The following is a 21899-nucleotide window of genomic DNA, read 5'->3' on the forward strand; positions in this document are numbered from 1 at the left end:
TTACCCCTGCAGTCTCGAGCAGGAAGCCCCTTTCCACAGAACTAGCCAATAGAGTGCAATCTACAATGACGTCACGCACATCGCCACCATGCCCAGAAAAAAACTCATAAGGATCAAAAACCATCCTTCATTCACTTTCATATTGATGTAATAAATAATATAAATCTCATTAAGAAATCTGTATGGAAGCCCGTTTTCACCAAAAAAAAAAAAAAATCACCAGTCATAAAGTCATAAACTTTCTAACTCTTAATTATGACTTTCTTTGAGTTAGAAAGTTAGAAAGTCATAAACTTTCTAACTCATAATTATGACTTTCTATCTCATAATTATGACTTTCCTTGGTGAATTTTTCTTCTTTTTTTTAGTGACAGAAACGGACTTCCATAAAACTGAAAAAAAAGGCTCAGAAAACCATTTACATCTGTACAGTTTCTAAAATGTTCGATTGTATGTGAACCCCCCGGCACTCTTTTTGTGTATTTTGTATGTCCTTGTCTACTGTTTGTATACTGCTTGTTTTCAAAACAAAAGTTAAAAAAAAGAACCCATAACGATATGTGAATTTGAGACTTATTATCAATCTCAGGTAGAATATTACTTTCCAAAGCTGAAGGCCTTTCTAGTCTAGTCTATTTTAGCTCTACTCTAGATGTCTCTAATAAAATAAATTGTGTACTCAAGTTGATCAAATTTTATTAGATTTTACCAGGAACTAAAAAGCACATCTTATTAGAATTTTTTTTTAATGATTAAGCACTGGTGGGTTTAATGTAATACATTTCCATTCCTTACATTCTTCATTTAAAATCAAATGGATAAAAAAGATATCTGTTAAAGCCAAACTCACTATGGAATTTCATCTCAACACATGTATTTGAAGCATTAGGAGGGAAAAACTTTGTTTATTATAGCATCAAAAGGCTCTCCAATTTTCACAAACAGCTATTATTATGTTGGTCTTTAGTTCACAAGCACAATTTCTCACCTCACAAGTATTGTATATGGAATAATAAGGATATTTGTTTCAAACGCAAAACAAATTTCTTTAAAAGATGGGCTGACTTTGGTATTCTTTATGTACATCAATTCTTTAACAAAAAAGGTATCGCCTATTCACAATTTCTTTATGTATTCAACTTTCCAGTTTTGGCCAAAGATTTAGCTGTTGTAATGGATGGTGTGAAAACGTTGATGTCCTCGTATGTACACACACTGAATGATGACCTGTCACCTGAGTTGTTTATTGGTAACTCCGATCCTTTTTTGAGTTATAAAATGAACAATACACATATAAGAGAGCTTATCATAAGGGAATCCATCAGTAAACCAGCATCTGTTTTTGTATGGAACAATGTATTTATGGATATAGACTGGAACTGTGTTTAGCTGCTGCCTAATACTTTGCCTGAAAATAAACAGTGTTATTTCAAAATTTCACCCAAATGTAGATCCTCTGTGCTCTTTTTGTCATACGCTGAAGAATCAATCACCCATGTGTTTTGGGACTGCTGTTATACACAAATATTCTGGAACGACATATGTTTGTTTGTGAATGGAAAGCTTAATATGGACATACAATTTGATACAAAATATATGATTTTTGGTATTTATGAGAAAAACACCACTCTAGAAAAATCCTTCATTATGAACCTGATCTTAGTATTGGCAAAATATCATATACACTGCTCTAGATTCTCACACAGACAGACAGACAGACAGACTCCTTGCTTTTATAGAGGTAGGGTTGATGACATCATCACTGTGGAGGTATGATTGAGGGATGACATCATCACTGTAGCGGTAGGACCGATCTCGTGACTGTGGTTGCTATGCCCTGGTGGACAGTTTTATGAAATAATTTTCTAACGGTATCATTACAGTCCAAACAAATCTGACGTTGCACACCCTTGAACCAAGCAGCAGCCATGTTGAAAGTGTCATGGCAGTCTGATCCCGATCCGCAGAGATATTTGAGGAACACATGTACACAGACAGACAGACAGACAGACAATCCTTGCTTTATATATAGATATCCACTGTTATCCAGGAAGTTATCATTATTTGCGCCATAGAATATAGTCATCTTAAAGATGTAAATCCTTGTTTCAATCAGAAATTAAATGGGTTAAAAGTGACCAAAAATGGTGAAAAAGGTGCTGAAATGAGATTTTTAAAACCAAAGAATATGGTTAAAAGTTGCAGATTAGGGGTACTGTAATTTAAAAAGTAGGAACAATTAGTTTGAACTGGCAAATATTGGTCATGACAAATCGTTAATGTCCTAAAATTGGCCAAAATAAGCATGAAATATGGTGAATAGATGTTAAAAGTGACAATAATGGGTCAACATATGTGACATTAGGTGGGAAAAGTGGTGGAAAGGGTTAACAAGTGCCAAAAATGTCTTGAAAGTTGAAAAAATGAGCAGAAAAGGCATTGAAATTTGATGTAGAAGTGGCAGGAATGTGAGTAATGTTGCAAAAATGCATTAAAAAGAACAAAAATATGGCAAGTAAAAGGGATATAAATATGGCAAGTTTGGTGTAATTGCAGAAAAAGGGTAAAAATGAGCAAAAACAAACTCATATTGTTAAAAAGAAATACTATGTTTCTTGATGACATTTGGCGACCCCCTCCCAGTGTCTCGTGACCCCAAATGGGGTCGCAACCCAAAGGTTGAAAACCGCTGACTTAGAGGTTAGTTGTTGAGTTTCTCTGAGAGTGGAAATTTTGATCAGTGCCATCATTCTCATCTGGAACCCAAAATCAATCATGAACAAACATGGAGATGTAAAACATCAACAGACTTTTATCGGAAATGCAATGAAGGTGTGAAAAAATGTCTCAAGAAGCCAACTCACTGGTTCTTACCACCCAGAGCCAAAGCAATGATAGCATTTGGACTGGACAGAGCATAGTTCAGGTGCCCAAGGCTGAATCATCCACATTATCAACATTCATGTCAGTAGTTCGAATATTAACTGAGAAAGAACAAAGGTGAAAGGTTATTTTTAGTCGTTTGGGTGTTTTTGTTGTGTATGCATTTTTATTTGTTTTGTGTATTTGTGTTATTATTTTGTTGAATTTTCTCTCATTTTATATGTTTTTAGAGTCGTTTTGTGTATTTCTGTTTGCATTTTCCATAATTTTCTCTATTTTGATATGTTTTTAAAAAAAATCATTTTGTGTATTTTTGGAGTCAATTTTGTGTGCATTTTTGATATTTTGTACATAGAAATAAAACAACTCATGTCATTTGTCGTTGAGCTATCCAACAAAAGAACTGGGTAAAAAAACTTACAATATTTCTATCATTTTTATTCACTTTTTGAGTTATTTTGTATGTTTACTATATAAAATTAGACCAAGGACCACATGTGTCCTTGGACCATGAGTTGCCCATAAATAATAAGGATAATAAAGAAGAACAGAAGAAAATATCCTGGATGAAAAAACTCTGCAGTAGGTCCTACAGTAAATATGGTAATACATAACAGAGATCAAAGATCTGCCAAACAAACAACTAGCTTAAAATTTATCAATATCAATTTATCAAATATATATATCCAGAATTAGGAGCTTTATCTGGATCCCCTCCACAATATAATGGAATTTTCCATGGTCTAAGGTCTATCTTTGGTTAAAATTGTGTTTTTATTCTAAATTTCATTCTACAATAAACTCTCTGCATTACATGGGCCTATGAACTAGGAGCATATATATATATATATAAATTTATGATTATGAGTAATGATTTTTTATGATTTTATGAACCCCAAGGTTGATAACACTGCTTTAAAGTGTATATGATCAGGATCTGGATCACTGGTCCAGATAACTGCCAATATCTGACAAAGTGGAGACTCTGCTGTGAGTTCTCGATTAAATATAATGTATAGAGGTCAATCATTTGGAAATAAAGGAAAGTTAGTGTGAAGATGAGTCAACAATGAGCTAGTCAACTGAAACTAGAGTAGTAATAAAAAGAATTCTGGAGTTTAACGAAGACAGAACCAAAATGTTCTGTCAAAATCAACAATGTCTTCAACTCTTCGCTGACCGCCCTGGTGACGACACAGCCTTGTTGCCATAGCGACCACAAACCCAAACACATATTATGGTATATCTTGTTAGGATTGTTGTAGTACATTTCAAAAGAAATAAAATATACTTTCGTGACTATACAACGCTTGGGTTTTTTTTTTTTTTGTACAGCTTTGGAAAAAAACAAAACAAAAAACAAATAAAAATAATGATAATAATGATAATAAAAAGTTTGCTTCTCACTTCAATGGGTTGATATAGATGAAAAAAATAATCATAAGAAAAATAAAATGACATAAAAAATATGTGCCAGTTTGAATTTTAGTAAGTGTTTTATTACTGAAATATGTTCCATTCTTTCCTGCGGCGCCATGACTTCTAATGTAACGTGAGTCACGGACATAGGAGGACTTTTGGGGAACACTTCAGAACAAGATGGCTGTCCCGGGACGAGGAATGGGCTTTTTACGTAAACACGGCAGATTAACGCTCTGCGTTGTTAAATGTTAAACGTTTGTGAAGTGAAAAGCATTAGTCTCCTAAAAAGCTTAGTTTTTATCGGGAGAGCCGTGGATTTGGAAAACAGAAGCGGGACTTCGTGTCGGTTTTAAATGTTGACTTTTACTCAGTGTCGGGGTTTAGTTTAGTCGTTTTCACGTTTAAGTATCTCGCTTTCTCGTTTCGGATGTAACAACAGAGTGGACACGTCCCAGGAGATAAAGCTGACATGTTTGGGCTGTTTTTGTAGTTTTAAAAGACACTTTAGTCGCAGATAAAGTGAGCCATGAGTTCCTCCAGAGTCAGACCACAGCAGCCCCAGAGCCAGCCCGGCAGGGCGCCTCACACACTGGACTCCACTGAGGGCATAGAGATGGAGAACATCCAGCATCAGGACCTGGGTCTCGGAGGTGTCACAGCCTCTCCATCACCGCCGTCCAGACAAGCGTGGAGCCGGGACAACCCAGGGTTCGAACCCGAGGATGAGATACTAGAGGCCGACTGGCCGCAAGCGAGTTCCGGACGGAGATCAACGTCCACGACCTCCAGCAGCAGCAGCGGCAGCGGCAGCAGCGGCCCGGGAAGCTCCAACTGCGGGACTCAGAGTCACAGCCCCCGGGGAGGACTGTATCCGAGAGCGGCTGTGGACGTCCAGCAGCCGGAGAGACAAGAGCACCGCAGCTGCATGAAGCAGATCCTTCAAAAAATCAGGAGTGAGTCACTCACAATGCTGTCAGACTTTTATTTTTGATAGACATTAGTGTAGTTCAGGTTTTTTCAACCTTGGGGTCGGGATCCCATGTGGTGACGCCTGGAGTTTAAATGGGGTCACCTGAAATGTCTACTTTATTATTATTGTTTTTTCAAATTAAAACACAGAATCTTAAACTGTATTTCATACTTTCACTTTGTCAAATATAAATCTATAAAACTATATCTGAGCTGGCACAACTTGTCACTAATCCTGGCTACTCTGTATTTGTAATACAGTAGAACAAACATGATTAAAAAAAAATAATACGAGAAAAAAAAATGTTTTTAAGGTCGCCAGAAATTCATGGTATGAAAATGGGGTCACGATCCAAAAAAGGTTAGGAACCATCCTGTATGTATTCATATTATCCTCACGATTGTTTTCTGTGTACTTTATTATTATAGAATAGATTTTTGTCCAATAAGTCGTTCCCCAAATTTAGTCAAATTTTTCCGACTAGGGAACCCAGTAATAAAACAGACTCCAAGGGGTTATACTGACTCTGAGGGGTTATATTGACTCCAATGGGTTATACTGATCCAGAGGGGTTATAGTGACTCTGAGCGGTAATTCTGACTCCAATGGATTACAGTGACTCTGGGCAGTAATTCTGACTCCAATGGGTTATACTGACTCCGAGGAGTTATACTGACTCTGAAGGGTTATACTGACTCTGAGGGGTAATTCTGACTCCAAGAGTTTGTACTGACTCTGAGGGATTGTTCCGATTCTGAGGGGTTATACTAAGGGATATACTGACTCCGAGGGTAATACTGACTTTGACTTATGCATCCTTACTTACATTATCTTTGGGAAATGTAGTTCTAGTTTGTTATTACTACTCAGCAATACTAATACAATCTTTCTCAAAGTGCTTCTCCAAAAAACTCTAGATTGTACTAATAAAAAGCCCCACATCACGTTATAAATTCACAGAATTACAATAACACACTACATAATAGTACAAAGAGACTGAATATCACTATAATTAGTCTGTAAACTACATAACCCTCCATTTTCCATACCAGCTTCAATCATGCAGGGTTCCTGCAGATCCTTAAAAAGTCTTAAAAGGCCTTAAATTCATAAATCTAAAAAAAAAAGGCCTAATTGTCATTAAACTGTCTTAAATCAATGTTTCAAAATTCTTAAATTTTAACACATAATAAGTATGATTTTATGATTGTAATTCGATAAATGGTAAATTTTGTTTTAAAAAAAATATACATAATTTATCGTAACATTGTGCAATCACGACAGTCTAACAAACTGCTGACGTGGTTGAACGTCATGCTTGTAGCAACTTTCAATTACATGTGAAAATTACCTGTCCAATGAAGATTTTTCTTAATGGTTTTTATTTTTTGTATTTTTGTTGGTGTTTCATAGATTTCTGGCTATTTTGTTGTCATCTTGTGTTTTTGGAGTGATTTTGATTGTTTTAGTCGGTTTTTTGTGTATTTTACTGTCATTTTGTGTATTTTTGTGTGTTTACTTTGGGGGTCACCAGTTGCACGTCTGCACTAGACACTAGAAAAAATGTAACCTAACCTTGTGTAATTGATGTGGCGTTTTTTTTTCTCCCTATAGTGTTTACTGTGAAGTTGGAATTAAATTTAATTTCAAATGGCAATAAAAAGTCTTGAATTTAATTTGACTGAAGCTGTAGGAACCCTATCACAAAGCCACTCTTAGCTGTTCTAAAGCCCTCATACTGGAAACCAGTTTCCCATCGAGCTAAAACTAAGACATTTGAAGGTGCACAAACCACAGTCAGTCCAGAATTGAAACTTTTTTTTTACTGTTGATGAAAATCAATTCCTCAAAGTGCAGAAAACTCACAGACACTAGAGGATAATGTGTGCACAGAAAGACCTGGATTGATGGGATCTCCTTGTGATGCTGCATGCTGCTCCACAGAATGAAAATAGGGACGTAAAGAATGTCTGCTCACCTTTAAAAATGTGAAGAAAGATGCAAAAATGATTTGTTTAGTTCTCAGCTTTGCTAGCGTTGTCATAGTTATTTAGCTTCGTCGCTGAATCCAAGTAATATTTTGGGACTCACTTGAAATGAGCATTAAATATGCTTTATACTAGGGGTGGGAACCTCTAGGTATCTCATGATACGATGCGTGATACAAAGCTCACGATTTGATGATACTGCGATTATCGATATATTGGTCAGAAATCAATCTACAATAATCTATGACATACCAAGAAAAAAAAAGATTAAGTGAACATTTTTTTAATTTATTTTATATCTCTGAAAGACAATAAATTGAAAAAGTGTCGTATGAACAATGACACTATTTTAGTGCCACATTTTTGTAAATAAGTGTCAACATACCAATGTAAATGAATAAGTATCTCTAATAGTGCTTTCTGTAAACAAAAAATAGGGTCTTTCTTACCAGTGACACCATTATAGTGCAATAGTCCAGTAAACAATATATTGGTTCCTTCAACAAACAGTGACAACATTTCTGTGAAGACCTACCTGTATATTTTAGTGAAAAAGCAGAAAAGGTTTTGAAAAAAAATATAAATAAATAAATTAAATTTAAAAAAAATCAATACTTATCGATAATCGATCGTGCGAAAAAAATATTGCGATATATCGCCGTATCGAGATATCATCACACTCCTACTTTATACTGTGTGGGTGTGTGTGTGTGTGTGTGTGTGTGTGTGTGTGTGTGTGTGTGTGTGTGTGTAACATGTGTGAGCTAAACAATGGTATTGTGTTTCCAGTTCTGTGGGGTACGGAGCTGATGGAGGACAGTGACAGCAGCCGAGAGAGATACCTGAGGAACGTACTGAGGGAGATGCTCACATACATCACCTTCCTTATCACTATTTGTATATGTAAGTAAACACACAAGAATCTCACCGAATGATGTCTTATAAACAACTTAATCAGATTTGACATTGACCAACCAAATATAATCAGAACACAATAATGACCCACTATTCCAAGGTTATACAATTTGCTTTTTATCCGTTTGAAAATATAAATATGTTGTTGTTTTGTATATGATAACAGGGTTCCTGCAGATCCTTAAAAAGTCTTAAAAGGCATTAATGTCATCAATCTAAAAAATAAGGCCTTAATTGTCATTAAAATGTCTTTAATCAGTCTTACATTTTAACACATAATAAGTATGATTTTATGATTTCAATTAGTATCACATTTCAAAATTAATGGTAACTTACTGTAACATTGGGTAATTATGACAGCGGAACCAACTACAAAACAGTGAGAAAGTGGTTGCAGTGGGACTCTGTGCAGTTGCGCGTCATCATGCCTGTAGCACCTTTTAACAACATGGGGAAATGTAAAGTTAAAGAAAATTCTCTGTCCAACGAAGATTTTTTTTGATGGATTTTCTTAAAGTTTTTTTTTTTTTTTGTATTTTTGTTGTTTCATAGATTTCTGGCTATTTTAGTCTGGGTTTTTTTTGTGTATTTTACTGTCATTTTGTGTCTTTCTGTGTGATTACTTTGACAGAATATTAGTGAAATAATAGATATACTGTATAATACCAGGGCAGAAAGCTTTGGTGCAGCTCCTCTATGTTCTTTCTGCTGTATTTAAAATGGAGGAAAAAAAGAAGCCATAAAGTGGTTTAGGGTGGATCAGGAAATCCTTTCCTGGCAGGCATGATTAGGGCATATTTTGCCTGGCTCAGCCTGACTTTAAAAGCACTTTCCATCATTTCTGCAGAGTTCTGCAGGCTGGTAAAACTCAGATGGAGCAAAGCTACATTTAGTGAAAGCCAAACGCATTCAGCGAGCATTTCTGTTTTTGCTGCTGTTTTGCACATTTCAGGTCATAATTACATTTGAATGTGAATTTGTTTCCACAGTGACCTATGGGATGGTAAATGCCAACATGTACTATTATACCAAAGTCATGGCCCAGCTGTTTCTGGACACACCTTTGTCTGCCGGAGACTCGTCTACCTTTAGGAGCCTCTCCACCATGGAGGACTTCTGGAAGGTAAAAAAGTTCCACTTCAAAGTATTCAATCATTACATGTAATTTAATGATTTGTTTGATGTGATACAGCTTGATGGAAGAAGCCATTTTACATCCTCTTAGAGTATATTCTTTTAGATCTGTGAATAATCTGTTTGTAATATCACAGATAGGGGCGTGTATTGCCTGGCATCTGGCGATACCATTCGTATCCTGATACAAAGGTCATGATACGATACGATATATCCCGATATTAAAGTACAAGGCGATTATTGCAAATTTTTATATATATGACTTAAGAAACAACTAATCTGTAAATGTGTACACCTTCATGAGAACATTATGTATGAAATATATTTTATTGGCATATTTTACACTTTAACATGCCATGTGTCAACAATTTAAAATAAAAAAATAACATACAATCTGCCTGTGGCTTTTAAACCAACTTTGACTTTTGTGCAACATGACTGAGGTATTTGCCTAGAACAACAAATAAATGCAGAAAGTTAGTATTTTCTTTTTAGATTGTATTTTAAAAAAAACATAAGCTTGTCAACATGCCCACTGCCCTCCATGTTGACCAGCTGGGAAAATAAAATAAATTAAATAAAATGTAAAAAAAATCAGTATGGATGCATTTTGAATCGATCCGAGAATGGCGCGACGTAATGTCGCGATATATCACCGAATCAATTTTTTTCAACACCTCTAATCACCGATATGCATTAATTTGTTAAAATGTTATAAAACTTATTCTTCAAAATCAAAAGGTTATATTGATCTCCTATTAAAAAGATAATATTTGTGTCCATTGGTTTTCACCACTTAAACAGTTTATTTATATTGCAGTGAGTGTAGCAACCAAACCAATAAGTTAGTTCTCTTTACTGTTTGTTACTACTACTACTACTACAGTATGTCAATGAGTTTAACTTGAATTAAGTCCTCACATTCTCAGCCTAATTTATTAAACTCATATTTTATAGCTGACTAAAACTCCAGAATATTTTATTGACTAAAGTAAGCGTAAACGTCTTTGAGTGTCCAAAAAAGCGCAATATAAAATTGATATATTAATATTATTAAAGTATGTATCGGTACTAGTGTATTTTTTATGTTGTTTTGTTGATATTATCCATCATATATCCTATTAGTTCTAAGTTGAGATGTGTTTATTTTTTCTACAGTGGAAACATCTTGGTTTAATGTGTGACAGCAGAGACACACCTGCAGCTTGTTAGAAAACATTAGCTTTAGCATGCTCCTTAACATGTCCTGTCCTTCAATGCTAACTTGAGCTTACTTCCAAAAAGTCTTTGTCTCTTCTTTTTGTCACCTTCATTAGTAGAAAAAAATACGAGTTATTTTTGAAAATGTTTTTATCATGCTATCTTTGTTTGAATTTATCTTCAGAGAATTAAGGTTAGTGTCAAGTTAAACTTATCATTTGTTACCAACGTTCACTCAGTTTTGAGATGTTTTTAAACATTTATTTCAAGTTTAATATGTAACCAAATGTAGTCTATAATGTGGAGCTGAATTTTGTGTTTTTTTGTGTTCTAATGTGTTGCTTTTAGTTTGCGGAGGGGCCCTTCCTCAGTGGCATGTACTGGGAGGTGTGGTACAACAACAAGAGCCTCCCAGAGAACCAGAGTCTCATCTTCTACGAGAACCTCCTCCTCGGCGTGCCTCGACTCCGGCAGGTCAAAGTTCACAACGAGTCCTGCTCTGTCCACGAAGACCTAAGAGACGAGGTCCAGGACTGTTACAACATCTATAGTCCAGCCAATGAGGACACCTTGACCTTTGGCCCCGGGAACGGCACTGCGTATGTAACTCGTGCTGATTTACGAGTTGTTTATGAAACTCTACAGAGCAAATTGTAAATAAATGATATTTCAATGTCTTCCAGTTGGGTGTACACCAAAGACAAGGAGATGAACAGCAGCAGTTATTGGGGTCAGGTGTCTAAATATGGAGGTGGCGGCTTCTTCCAAGATCTTGCTCGTACCAAGGAGGAGTCTGCTGTCCAGCTGCAGTTTCTCAAGGAACATCTGTGGCTGGATCGGGGCACCAGAGCTGTTTTCCTCGACTTCTCTGTCTACAACGGAAACATAAACCTATTCTGCATCGCTAGGTAGGAGTCGTGCTCATTTATAGTTTCAAAACTGTTCGTGAAACCAATTCTAATAGTTGTTTTTTGTGATAGTAATAACATGGAAACAACAACGGTCAAGAACAGGCATGAAATAGTGATCAAATCTAGTATGAGATGTATGCACCCATCAAGTCTTTCTTCTATATCTGCTAACCCTAACTTAGCGACTATGGGCTCAAAGCTGCTGGAGACGAGAAGTCGTAGGGTCAGATTGACTGAGATCAGGGGTGTCAAACTCATTTTAGTTCAGGGGCCAAATACGGAATAGTTTGATCTAAAGTGGGCCACAGATCTTATGTGGGAAAACAACATTATTGTGTGTTAGTTTGCACTTCTACATATACATAAAATACTAAATATGTAAGAAACCGACACTATCGAAGCAATAAGTGATAGATATCAGTCAGAACAGGATCTTCACTTTACATTTCTTACATTTTGTGACCAATTTCTATTCAATTAAGGGACATATTACGTTTAATTTGAGGAAAATTTAAGGAAATTTGTTGCGTTTTATCAACTATTTAAACATACAAATGACTAAAAGTGAGATATAGGTTTGAGCTCTGTCTGTCCGTCAGAGTTAAAGGGGACCACTTTTCTTAGAAGTCGTTTAAGACAGGATAAGCAAATTTGAATGGAGTTTGAAAATGAGAAGCGCAGAATTATTTTTTCCGGAGTTATTGCCCTTGTTCCGTTTTTTGTTGGAGGTATCTTCAAAGGGGACAGCTTTTCTTACAAACCGTTTAAGATAGTTAGTAATTTTATATCTGATGTGATAATATTTTCTTATGTATACATCTAAGTTATTAGATTTAGGACATTTAGGAAAAGGTTGTGCGTTATAATGACAATGACTGCCTTCTTGTTATTTATGTATTTGTTCTCAAAATATTGACATACAATATAAATATCAATATTTTTAACTCAATAAAGTCACTATTTTTTTTATTTTTTTTGCTGATGAAAAATGCCACACAAGCACATTTATTGACAAACAGCTGTATAATATGTGCCACTTTTAGCTTTGTCTCCTGTACGGGACAGCATGTGCGAGTGAGTTCTGTAGTGTGGTTTTTATGTTGTTCTGAGACGTAGCAAAAACAGTGACTCCTAAAAACTAGTATTTTAAGACAAAATTGATATAGGCGATATTCTAATTTTCAGTATCACCAAAATAGAAAACTCAATATATCTTCAATTGCGATATGTTGCCCAGGCCCACTAGCAAGATCCTTATTTCTCCCATTTTTATTTGTTATTCCTGCTTTAATGCTTTTCAGGCTGTTGGTGGAATTCCCTGCCACTGGTGGGGTGGTGACATCTTGGCAGTTCCAGACTGTGCGTCTGATCAGATACGTGTCCAGCTGGGACTACTTTGTGGGTGTGTGTGAAGTGGCTTTTTGTATGTTCATCATTTACTACGTGGTGGAGGAAGTGTTGGAGATCCGGATCCATCGCCTGCACTACTTTAAGAGTGTGTGGAACTGTCTGGACGTCCTCATCGTGGCGGTGAGCGTGGAGGCAGGGATACATTTGAACAGCTGGATTACGCCTGTGCTGACTTGGTGTGTTATTCTATTCTAGTTAAGCGTCGTTGCCATTATCATGAATATAACCAGGACAGCCATGGTTGGACGCCTGCTGAAAGGCCTGTTGGAGAATCACTCGTCTCATCCCAGTTTTGAGCCTCTGGCCAACCTACAAGTGCATTTCAACAACATGGCTGCAGCCATCGTGTTTTTCTCATGGGTTAAAGTATTTATTTTTCCCCTTCATTCAAAATCAATAAAGCACAAAAGGAAATCCAGGCTTCTGCACTGTTCAACGTGTCTTTGCTTTCTTCCAGCTCTTTAAATTCATCAACTTCAATCAGACCATGAATCAGCTGTCCAGCACCATGTCTCGCTGTGCCAAAGACCTGGTGGGCTTTGCCATCATGTTCTTCATCATTTTCCTGGCATATGCTCAGCTGGCTTACTTGGTGTTTGGAACTCAAGTCAACGACTTCAGCACTTTCCAGGCCAGCATGTAGGAATACACAAACATAAAAACATATCCACAAATGACATTTCCTGTTTAAAAAACTTTATTACTGTCTGTGTAGATTCACACAGTTCCGTATCATTCTGGGAGATTTTAACTTCTCGGAAATTGAAGAGGCCAATCCAGTGCTGGGACCTATTTACTTTACATCCTTTGTTTTTTTTATTTTCTTCATTCTTATGGTAAGATGACTCACAGGGGAGTTTGTTCTCATGAAGACATCATGACATCTCTTTAATCTCTATACAGAACATGTTCTTGGCGATCATCAATGACACATACTCAGAGGTGAAAGCCGACATGTCCCAGCAGAGGTCGGAGATGGAAATGACTGACCTCATTAAAAAGGTATGGAACTGTTGATGGCCACAAAGACCAAATGTTAAAAACAGCTTTTTAACAAAAAAAGATGAAGCAAATGTTGAAGTATAGGGTTCAGCCGAATAAACAGATGATTCAAAGCTGGTTTTATAAAACATAACTGGAAGAAAAAGTCAAGGTTTCCACAAGGATGTGTGAATAGAGACGGTACAGTTGACAGAGTAGGATTATGATTATGGAAACACACTTCATCTCCTAATCCTTATATGTGTCAATGTGTTTTTCAGTCTTTATCCTACCACACTTGGATGCTAAAATACTCCATAGGCTGGAGACCTGAAATACAACACTGCACACAGTCTGAAAGCTCTATTATTAAAGATTTTGTTCCATATTATTAACGATGAGTTACTTGCTTTGTGAACTAGTGCGTTAGTTCACAAACTGAGTATTGTGCATTCATCAATTCCTTCCTAATCTATGATGGGGGGGTTTCTGAGTATTATGATCTCACAGAAATACAGGAAATAAGTTGCAGGTTCCTCCTTAAACTGTTGATAATCAGTCAGTCTTGTTTGATGTAAAGGCAGAGTGAGTTTGCTCATGTAGAAGTGTGTGTGAGACACTGATAACACTATCAGACACTGTCTTTGTCAGATAAAAGCATAGCGTAGAACTCATAGATTAATAAATCAAAGATAATTTACTCACAAACAAATGTTGTCATGTCAGAAAAGTTTCATGCATTGCATTGTGGGATGTTGAGTCCCATAGATGGATGCATAGCAATGTTTTAACTTCATTCTTATCGTGATTTATTGTGTTTCTTGGTAAAACAAGGAGGACAGTGGTTTGGTTTACTCCATTTTGTTCCGGGTATCACCTCATTCCGCGAGACAATCAATTTCGGCCGAATTCAGATCTCTCCGTGTAAGCACCAAAAAAAAAAACATCCTCCATTGTTAGACGCAGTTTTCAGTCCGTGAAAACACCAGAAATGTGTTGGGAAGTCATTATTGCAGAACACCATACAATAAATCACAGTAAAGGTGCTTTCACACCGAACGCAACTGAAGCAACTAGATTACATTAAAATCCATGTAAATGACGCAACCTCAAGTTATCCCCCCTCAAGCGATGTGACTTTCGTGATTTAAGCAACCAGGTAAAGCGCGACCTTGTCACTCAAAGTTGAAAATTTGAACTTTTTAAGCGACTTCATGCAACAACGCTCCCATCCTTCACTGTCTGTAGAGTGGAGGCTGCAGCCCCTTCCTAATCCCTCCCTCTACAGTGCAGACAGCTGCAGCACAGGGCTGTACTACACTTCCTCAATTTATCGGGGCAAAATTAAAGCGGTTCACTTCTTGAAAACCACAGTAACTACTGATCATAACACATTTTGAGTGAACTCATCCTTTTATTATCTCTGTAAGTTGATCATTTAAACCGTAAAAGTGTCACCCTGTCACGGGCTCAACACACACACCTCCCCACACACGCACACACACACACACACACACGCACTATGTGCAAACGACTCATCACGGGCGATTTAAGTGACTGCAGCGCTACAGTTGCACCTTAAGAATGAAGGAAAAACACGTTTATGCAGCCATCTACGGGACTCCGTATCCCACAATGCAATGCGTGAGTCTTTTCTGACATGTCAATAAACCAGTTGTTTACAAGGGAAATCAAAACAAACTTTCAAGCTGCAATTTCAACCTTCTTTATTTGTTTTAGTAAATGATTTATTGAAGTTTGAGGCCAACACTATGTCTTTATCTGTTAAAAATGATCATCCCCAGCAGCTTTAAACTTTGAATTGTGTTAGGGTCTGAGTTTATGTGCCTAGTAATTTAAACTCCAGTTATGTTTGAATACCCTCTTCTTTTTTACCTCTGGTACTGTATCTGTTTGGAAGGTATTTCTGCATCTGCCTCTCACCTTGTTATAAAAAAGAAAAATCCAGTTCAATCAAGTTATTCTCTGCAAACCTATGATTTGCACTGAGATTGGCAAAAATGTATTTCAGTTTACTGTCTTATTAGAGTTGAATCAGCCACAGAAAGATTTAGAACACTTAAATGATTTAAGATCATTTTAAAAGATTACGTACAGTACATTTGGTATTGGCTTGTAAATGTTGGGATTTACTGTATGTATTAGTTTTGATATGTTTATTCTTGATTTTTTTTCTTACATCTTATTGCTATAGGACTATACTTTACAGATACATGCACATACAGTATATAAGGTTAGAGGTTGGGGGTATTTGAATAACCAAAAAGGCTTGTTTGTTTGATTTCTTCATGTAAAATGCTAGTTAGTTTTCACAAAATGCAACCCATGTGGTGGATTGTAGTTCTAGAGGACAGTGAGCACACTGATCACAGAAATAAAAAGTAGTAGATAAGGGGTGAGCTGTTACATACCTGTCGTATTTGACAGGAGATAACTTTTCTTCTTGTCACCTCTCCAGGGATATAACAAAGCGTTGATGAAGATGAGACTGAAGAAGACGGCGGTTGATGATATCTCTGACAGTTTACGCCAAGCAGGTGGTAAAATGAACTTTGATGAACTTCGTCAGGATCTTAAAGGGTAAAAAAATGTCAAAATGCACTAACATCTCTGTCTGTGACATAGCCTGAATGTAAACATCTGTGTGCTTCTTTTTTTTTTTTTCAGAAAGGGCCACACGGACGCAGAGATTCAAGCCATCTTTGCCAAGTACGATCAGGACGGGGATCAAGAACTGACAGAGCACGAGCACCAACAAATGAGGGACGATCTGGAGAAAGAGCGAGTGAGTGATAAAACTGAATAAAGCCTTTTCTTTAGTAGACAACACAAACAGAAGGTAACGCCGGCTGCAGATTCTTTAGTCTGTTTCTGCTGCTACGTTAGGAGGACTTGGAGCTGGAACGGTCTTTGACCAGACCTGGTAGTGGGCGGAGCTTCCCACGCGTCCAGGATGACTCGGAGGAAGACGACGATGAAGACAGTGGTCACAGTTCTCGTCGTCGTGGCAGCAGTTCTGGAGGCGTGTCCTATGAGGAGTTTCAAGTGTAAGAGCTTTATTCTATGTTGTTCGATGTTAGATAAGTTACTGTCAGTCAGTGAAAGAATAGCTAAACCGTCTTAAACTGTACCTGTAGTGGACATGTATATATCATAAAAGGTGTTTAATGTATTACCAATGGACAATATATGTGCACATGTATTTATAAATTTAAAAAGTACTTTTTTTGCACAAATGTATACATGATGTATTGTCAAGTCGTTGATTCCAGTGCAGTGTTTACATTGGTTTCTATCGTTTTTGTAGTGCTTTCATCTACATTTTCTTTAAAATTGTTTTCATTACTACAGACTACACAAGGTTGTGTGTTTGAGCTACTTCTGATGTGTATGAAGCTGTTATTGGGAGCTCTTGTTGTGTATCAGAGCAGCCACATCCAGCTCTTTATTTATGAAACATATGGGGCCTGTAATACGAAGCTGGATAAATATATCCTAGATATACGTATCTCTGTTAGTGGGCTTCACTTAACCAAACATTTTCTGTCACAGAGCGGAGGGGTATTCCAGAAAGCAGGTTATGTTCAAACTCTGAGTATGTTCGGGCTCAAATGAGGGAAACTCGTATCCCATTTCTGAAGGCGAGGTATGTTTTTCTCTGAGTATGTCACCATGGTAACATTCTCCATGAACTCAACCTGCTCACTATCAGGTTTTGCCCACAGACACATACAGTATTATTCATGTTATTCCCCAGTCGGTGCGATGAAGTGATGAAGCGATGAAGCGACCAAAAAGCGCAACTAATCATGGGCGATTTAAGCAACTATAGTTGCTGAAGTGGCGTTCTGTGTGAATGCACCTTTAGAAAAGGCTCATTTTCCACAAACACCTGCTTATTTCACCCCTTGGGATGAAATAAATCGCTCTCTTCTGGGTAGTTGCCATGGTAGTTCGTCTTATCTTTGCTCAATTGATGATGGCTTTTTATCGCGCTCGTACATGTAAGTAACCCAAGGTTTACATACTCAGAGTTGATTGATCCATTTCATACCAGCTGTAATGAAATCAGATAACCAGAGTTTCCCATCGCGGCGTATGTTGAGCCAGAGTTTATGAATAGAGTTTATGGATAGTTTGTTGAACCTCCTTTCTGGAATACACCTCAGCTGTACTACGAAGCAGGTTACAAACACGTTAACTTAGCCCATGTGAATTTAGCCTGGCTGCATGTGAAAGGGGTGGAGATTGCAGAGTCTAACCAATCACAAACATGAAAACCATGCAAAGCAACTTATGTCAGAGTTGGGGAAATTTTTTTTTTTAAATGTGAAGAATTAAAATCCAGAACCAAAAACAACACTGTTGCTGCAGCAAAAGCAGGAAGGAAGATTGTGCAGCGATGTGTCCGCAGAATGATCCACCTATTCTTGGGCAGGTCGTTTTCCAAGAGAACTGATTTGTCAGGAGGTGGGGCTTTACACTGGATCTTAACCTGGTCCCGACCAGGTTAGCCGTTCAGCGTAAGTTACCATGGTGAATTACTCTGGTAAGAAGTTAACCAATGCCTTAGTACAGGATACACTGAATAAATACGGGAAGTTAGAGCGATAAGAGGAAATCCAGCTTCATACTACAGGCCCCTGAAGAAGCTCAAATAAGAATTAATATATAATAGTATTTTATACCAGGTTTTATTTTGGCGATCTACAATTTATAGCGCATGGGCACCAGTTTGACAAAATCTTGTGTTTGTACTGGCACTGCTGCCATGTTCACTTGCTGCTTAACTCAACAGTTCATATGCAATTATGTTTTTGAGATAGGAAGAAAATGCCTTTCATAACTTTGATTAGAGATTTTTTGGTCAACTATTGTGTCTTATATTGATAATGAACAACCATGCGTACTCCTGACAGGCTGGTGAGACGCGTGGACAGAATGGAGCATTCCATTGGCAGTATTGTGTCCAAGATAGACGCAGTGATTGTGAAGCTGGAAACCATGGAGAGAGCCAAACTAAAGAGAAGGGATGTACTGGGCCGCCTGCTGGACGGGGTCATGGAGGTGAGATGTGCTGGATGCACAACACATAGCAAGATGATTGAGACAGAAAGTTCTCTTTTACCTATGTGGTTTTTTTCTGTTGTCTTTGAACAACTCTATGATTGATATTTTGTTTACAGGATTTAAATGAGTTCTCATATGCCATCATTTTATTTGGAAGCAACAGAGAACCGCTTGGCCCAATAAAAGCTCAAACAAACAACACCAGGGTTGGGGTCAATTATAAATGTAATTAGCTTAATTGGTAATTAATTACAATTATGACATATTTAAATTTTAATCGTAATTGAAAATTTATTTTGTCGTTGTAATCATAATTGAATTGTAATTTAGTTCAGATAATTGACATAATAACCTGTCAGTTCCAATTTAATTAAATGCAAAACATGTGTAATTCAGTCATTCGGAAATAAAGTGTTCTGCTTCATGTTTACATGGAAATGGTAATTCCCGAATGAGGTTTACATGGAAAACAGGTTTATTGCGCTTTAGATGATTCTGCTTTAGGTCTGGAGGTTGGGAAGGCTCTGATTGGACAGGGGGAGAACATGACGTATCACGTCTATCAGTAAAAACACACAACAAACCTTTTATTGTCCACTATAACAGACGACCACACATGAGAACTGTTTTCACCTTTATTTTGATTGTAGTTTTGAAGCAGCAGCTCAACAATAACACACGGTTTGAGTTTGGACCACGGTGAGGTAAAGCCTGTTCCGTTTACCGAGATCCGTGTGTGTTTAATAAGTCCGTGTGAAAGTTTGCATGTTTATGTCTCCGTCCGTCCACACTTTTCATGATATCCATGTCTTTTAAGGCTCTTATTAAATAGTCTAGGCTGGAGTCCGAGCCGCCGCCATCTTGGATTATGTTGTCACCCGCGCGTCATCGCCACAAGTCGCGCAAGCGCAGAACGACAAGAATGAACTTAAAGCGGAATTAGGCAAGTGAAGTGTTTACAAGACTGACGAATTATCTAATTTGGATTTAAAAACGGAATAAACCAGCCACCTAATTCGGAATTAACTTTAATTCAGAATTAAATTAGCATTAGGAATTGTGTGTTTACAAGGTCAGCTTAAAGAGGAATTAACTTTTATTCCGCTTTAAATAGGAAATAAAGCTCCCATGTAAACGTGGCCAATGTTTACATTTAATTTGAATTCTAATTGAAAAAACCTGCCAGTCATTGTAGCCTTAATTGAGTTGTAATTGAACATAAATAATTGAAAATGTAATTGTAATTTAAAAATGTATTTGACCCCAACCCTGAACGACACATTGTGGACCTAATCTGTTTACATTTGACAGGATGAACGTTTGGGACGAGACTCAGAGGCTCACAGGGAGCAGATGGAGAGGCTGGTCAGGGAGGAACTGGAGCGCTGGGAGTCCGATGACATAGTCTCACAGGTCAGCCACCCACAGTCGGCCACTCCCCTTGGCCCACGGCCTCGTCCGCCCTCCTCCCTGTCCACTGACGGCCTGGACTCCAGCACGAGTGCCAGCAGCCACATGTGAAATCTCATTGAAAAACATTTTGCTCTTAAAGGACTGATTTATAAATCACTTCCTGCAGCATTGACAGACACTGTGAGAGAAGCTCCTTATTTGTCATTTTGCCACACGGTGGCAGAAAACATCAACATTGAAGGACTCACGGTACAGCCTTTAATCACAGCATTATCTGTATGCACCAGCGTCCATGTTACTTTGATATTGCATGAGCGTCATGTACCAGCTTGTGATTACCCACACATACTAAGTATCTTAATGATCAGCTCATTTTGTTATCACTTTAATATCCAGTAGGTACGCGTGTGCTACATTCTTTCATATTTACTCACATTCTGTGCTTTGATTAACTTCAGAATAAACAGCTTATTACTTTATGATACATATTGTAACGTGAAACAAACTTCATTTTGGAGTGCATCTAGTTTTCATGGGAAACCCATGCTTTTAAATATATTGTGAATGTTTCTTTTTTTTAATCTGTTGTTTGAAATAAAATGTTAGGAAAACACATCTTTGTTTGGATTTCGTTTTTATATTATTACAAGTTATCAACAATTTATTCACAAGAGGGGGTTGGGACCTAATTTGAAGAAGGTTTTGGTTTAAGATGATGATAAAGGATATACAGTAACAGCCTGTGCTAAATACAAACCGCAAGTGATCCTAAACTGAATCTATATCTTCTTTTTGTTTAGTTTTTTTCCAGGAGTGTTAATCATAAATGAAAATAAGTGTTTTTAGTTTGTCTTTTAGCAGGATTACAACAAAAGTAATGAACTGATTTTGATAAAATTTTAACCAACGATAGACGTTACAGCATGGAAGGTACCATTACATTTTGGAGGGGATCCGGATCAATACACTGATTCTGAATCAGTAAAAAAGGAAAACCCCTATCTCCTATCATTGCCACAAATATTAAGAAATTATCTCAGTTTTTAATTGATCAATGATATCAGTTGTTGTGAAATTTTGTTCCTCGGCTACCCCACTGAGTTTCATCCACATCAGATCCTTATTGCGTATTTCATTGTGATTTTTCGAAGAAAAAAACATGAGGTTTGTCAATACATTTAGACCTGTATCGTTATTAATGGGGATACATTTTTCTTCCAAACCTTTAAAGTGTGAATCATCATTGCACCATGATTCAATTCAATTCAACTTTATTGTATAGCGCAATTTACAACAAAGTCATCTCAATGCGCTTATCAAAATATAAAATTCATAATAAGAAAGACAAAACCAAACAAGATCCACATGAACAAGCATTTAGCGACAGTGGGAAGAAACAACTTCCTTTTAACGGGAAGAAATCTCCAGCAGGACCAGGTTCAGAGGTGGCAGCCATCTGCGTCGACTGGTTGGGGTTAGTGGACAGAAGGAGGAACAGAACAGGATAGAGAGATAGAACATCAGAGTGTCACAGACTAGTTGAGCCGTGAACCACAGATCAGGAACTGCCATCATCAGCTT

General features: G+C 37.2%; 1 protein-coding gene across 1 annotated transcript; it reads left to right on the forward strand.

The window, feature by feature from the left end:
- The first annotated feature begins 4831 nt into the window (after positions 1–4831).
- pkd2 (polycystic kidney disease 2) lies at positions 4832–20931 on the forward strand. The gene is made up of 15 exons (XM_028456154.1): positions 4832–5258; positions 8053–8166; positions 9168–9301; positions 10861–11111; positions 11196–11420; positions 12725–12953; positions 13029–13199; positions 13291–13472; positions 13549–13669; positions 13737–13835; positions 16294–16415; positions 16503–16620; positions 16722–16882; positions 18755–18902; positions 20217–20931. Exons 1-15 carry the CDS (start codon positions 4832–4834, stop codon positions 20424–20426), a joined length of 2712 nt encoding a protein of 903 aa, XP_028311955.1. The 3' UTR covers positions 20427–20931.
- Positions 20932–21899: the final 968 nt, after the last annotated feature.

The sequence above is a fragment of the Gouania willdenowi genome, chromosome 1, assembly GCF_900634775.1.
Source record: "Gouania willdenowi chromosome 1, fGouWil2.1, whole genome shotgun sequence".
Lineage (NCBI taxonomy): Eukaryota > Metazoa > Chordata > Actinopteri > Blenniiformes > Gobiesocidae > Gouania > Gouania willdenowi.

Bases quoted from the DNA above. Each gene is read 5' to 3' on its own strand.
- pkd2 (XM_028456154.1), top strand. From the start codon at position 4,832: ATGAGTTCCTCCAGAGTCAGACCACAGCAGCCCCAGAGCCAGCCCGGC. The intron at 13,200-13,290 runs GTATTTATTTTT...GCTTTCTTCCAG, and splicing joins TGTTTTTCTCATGGGTTAAA to CTCTTTAAATTCATCAACTT. The intron at 16,416-16,502 runs GTAAAAAAATGT...TTTTTTTTTCAG, and splicing joins CTTCGTCAGGATCTTAAAGG to AAAGGGCCACACGGACGCAG.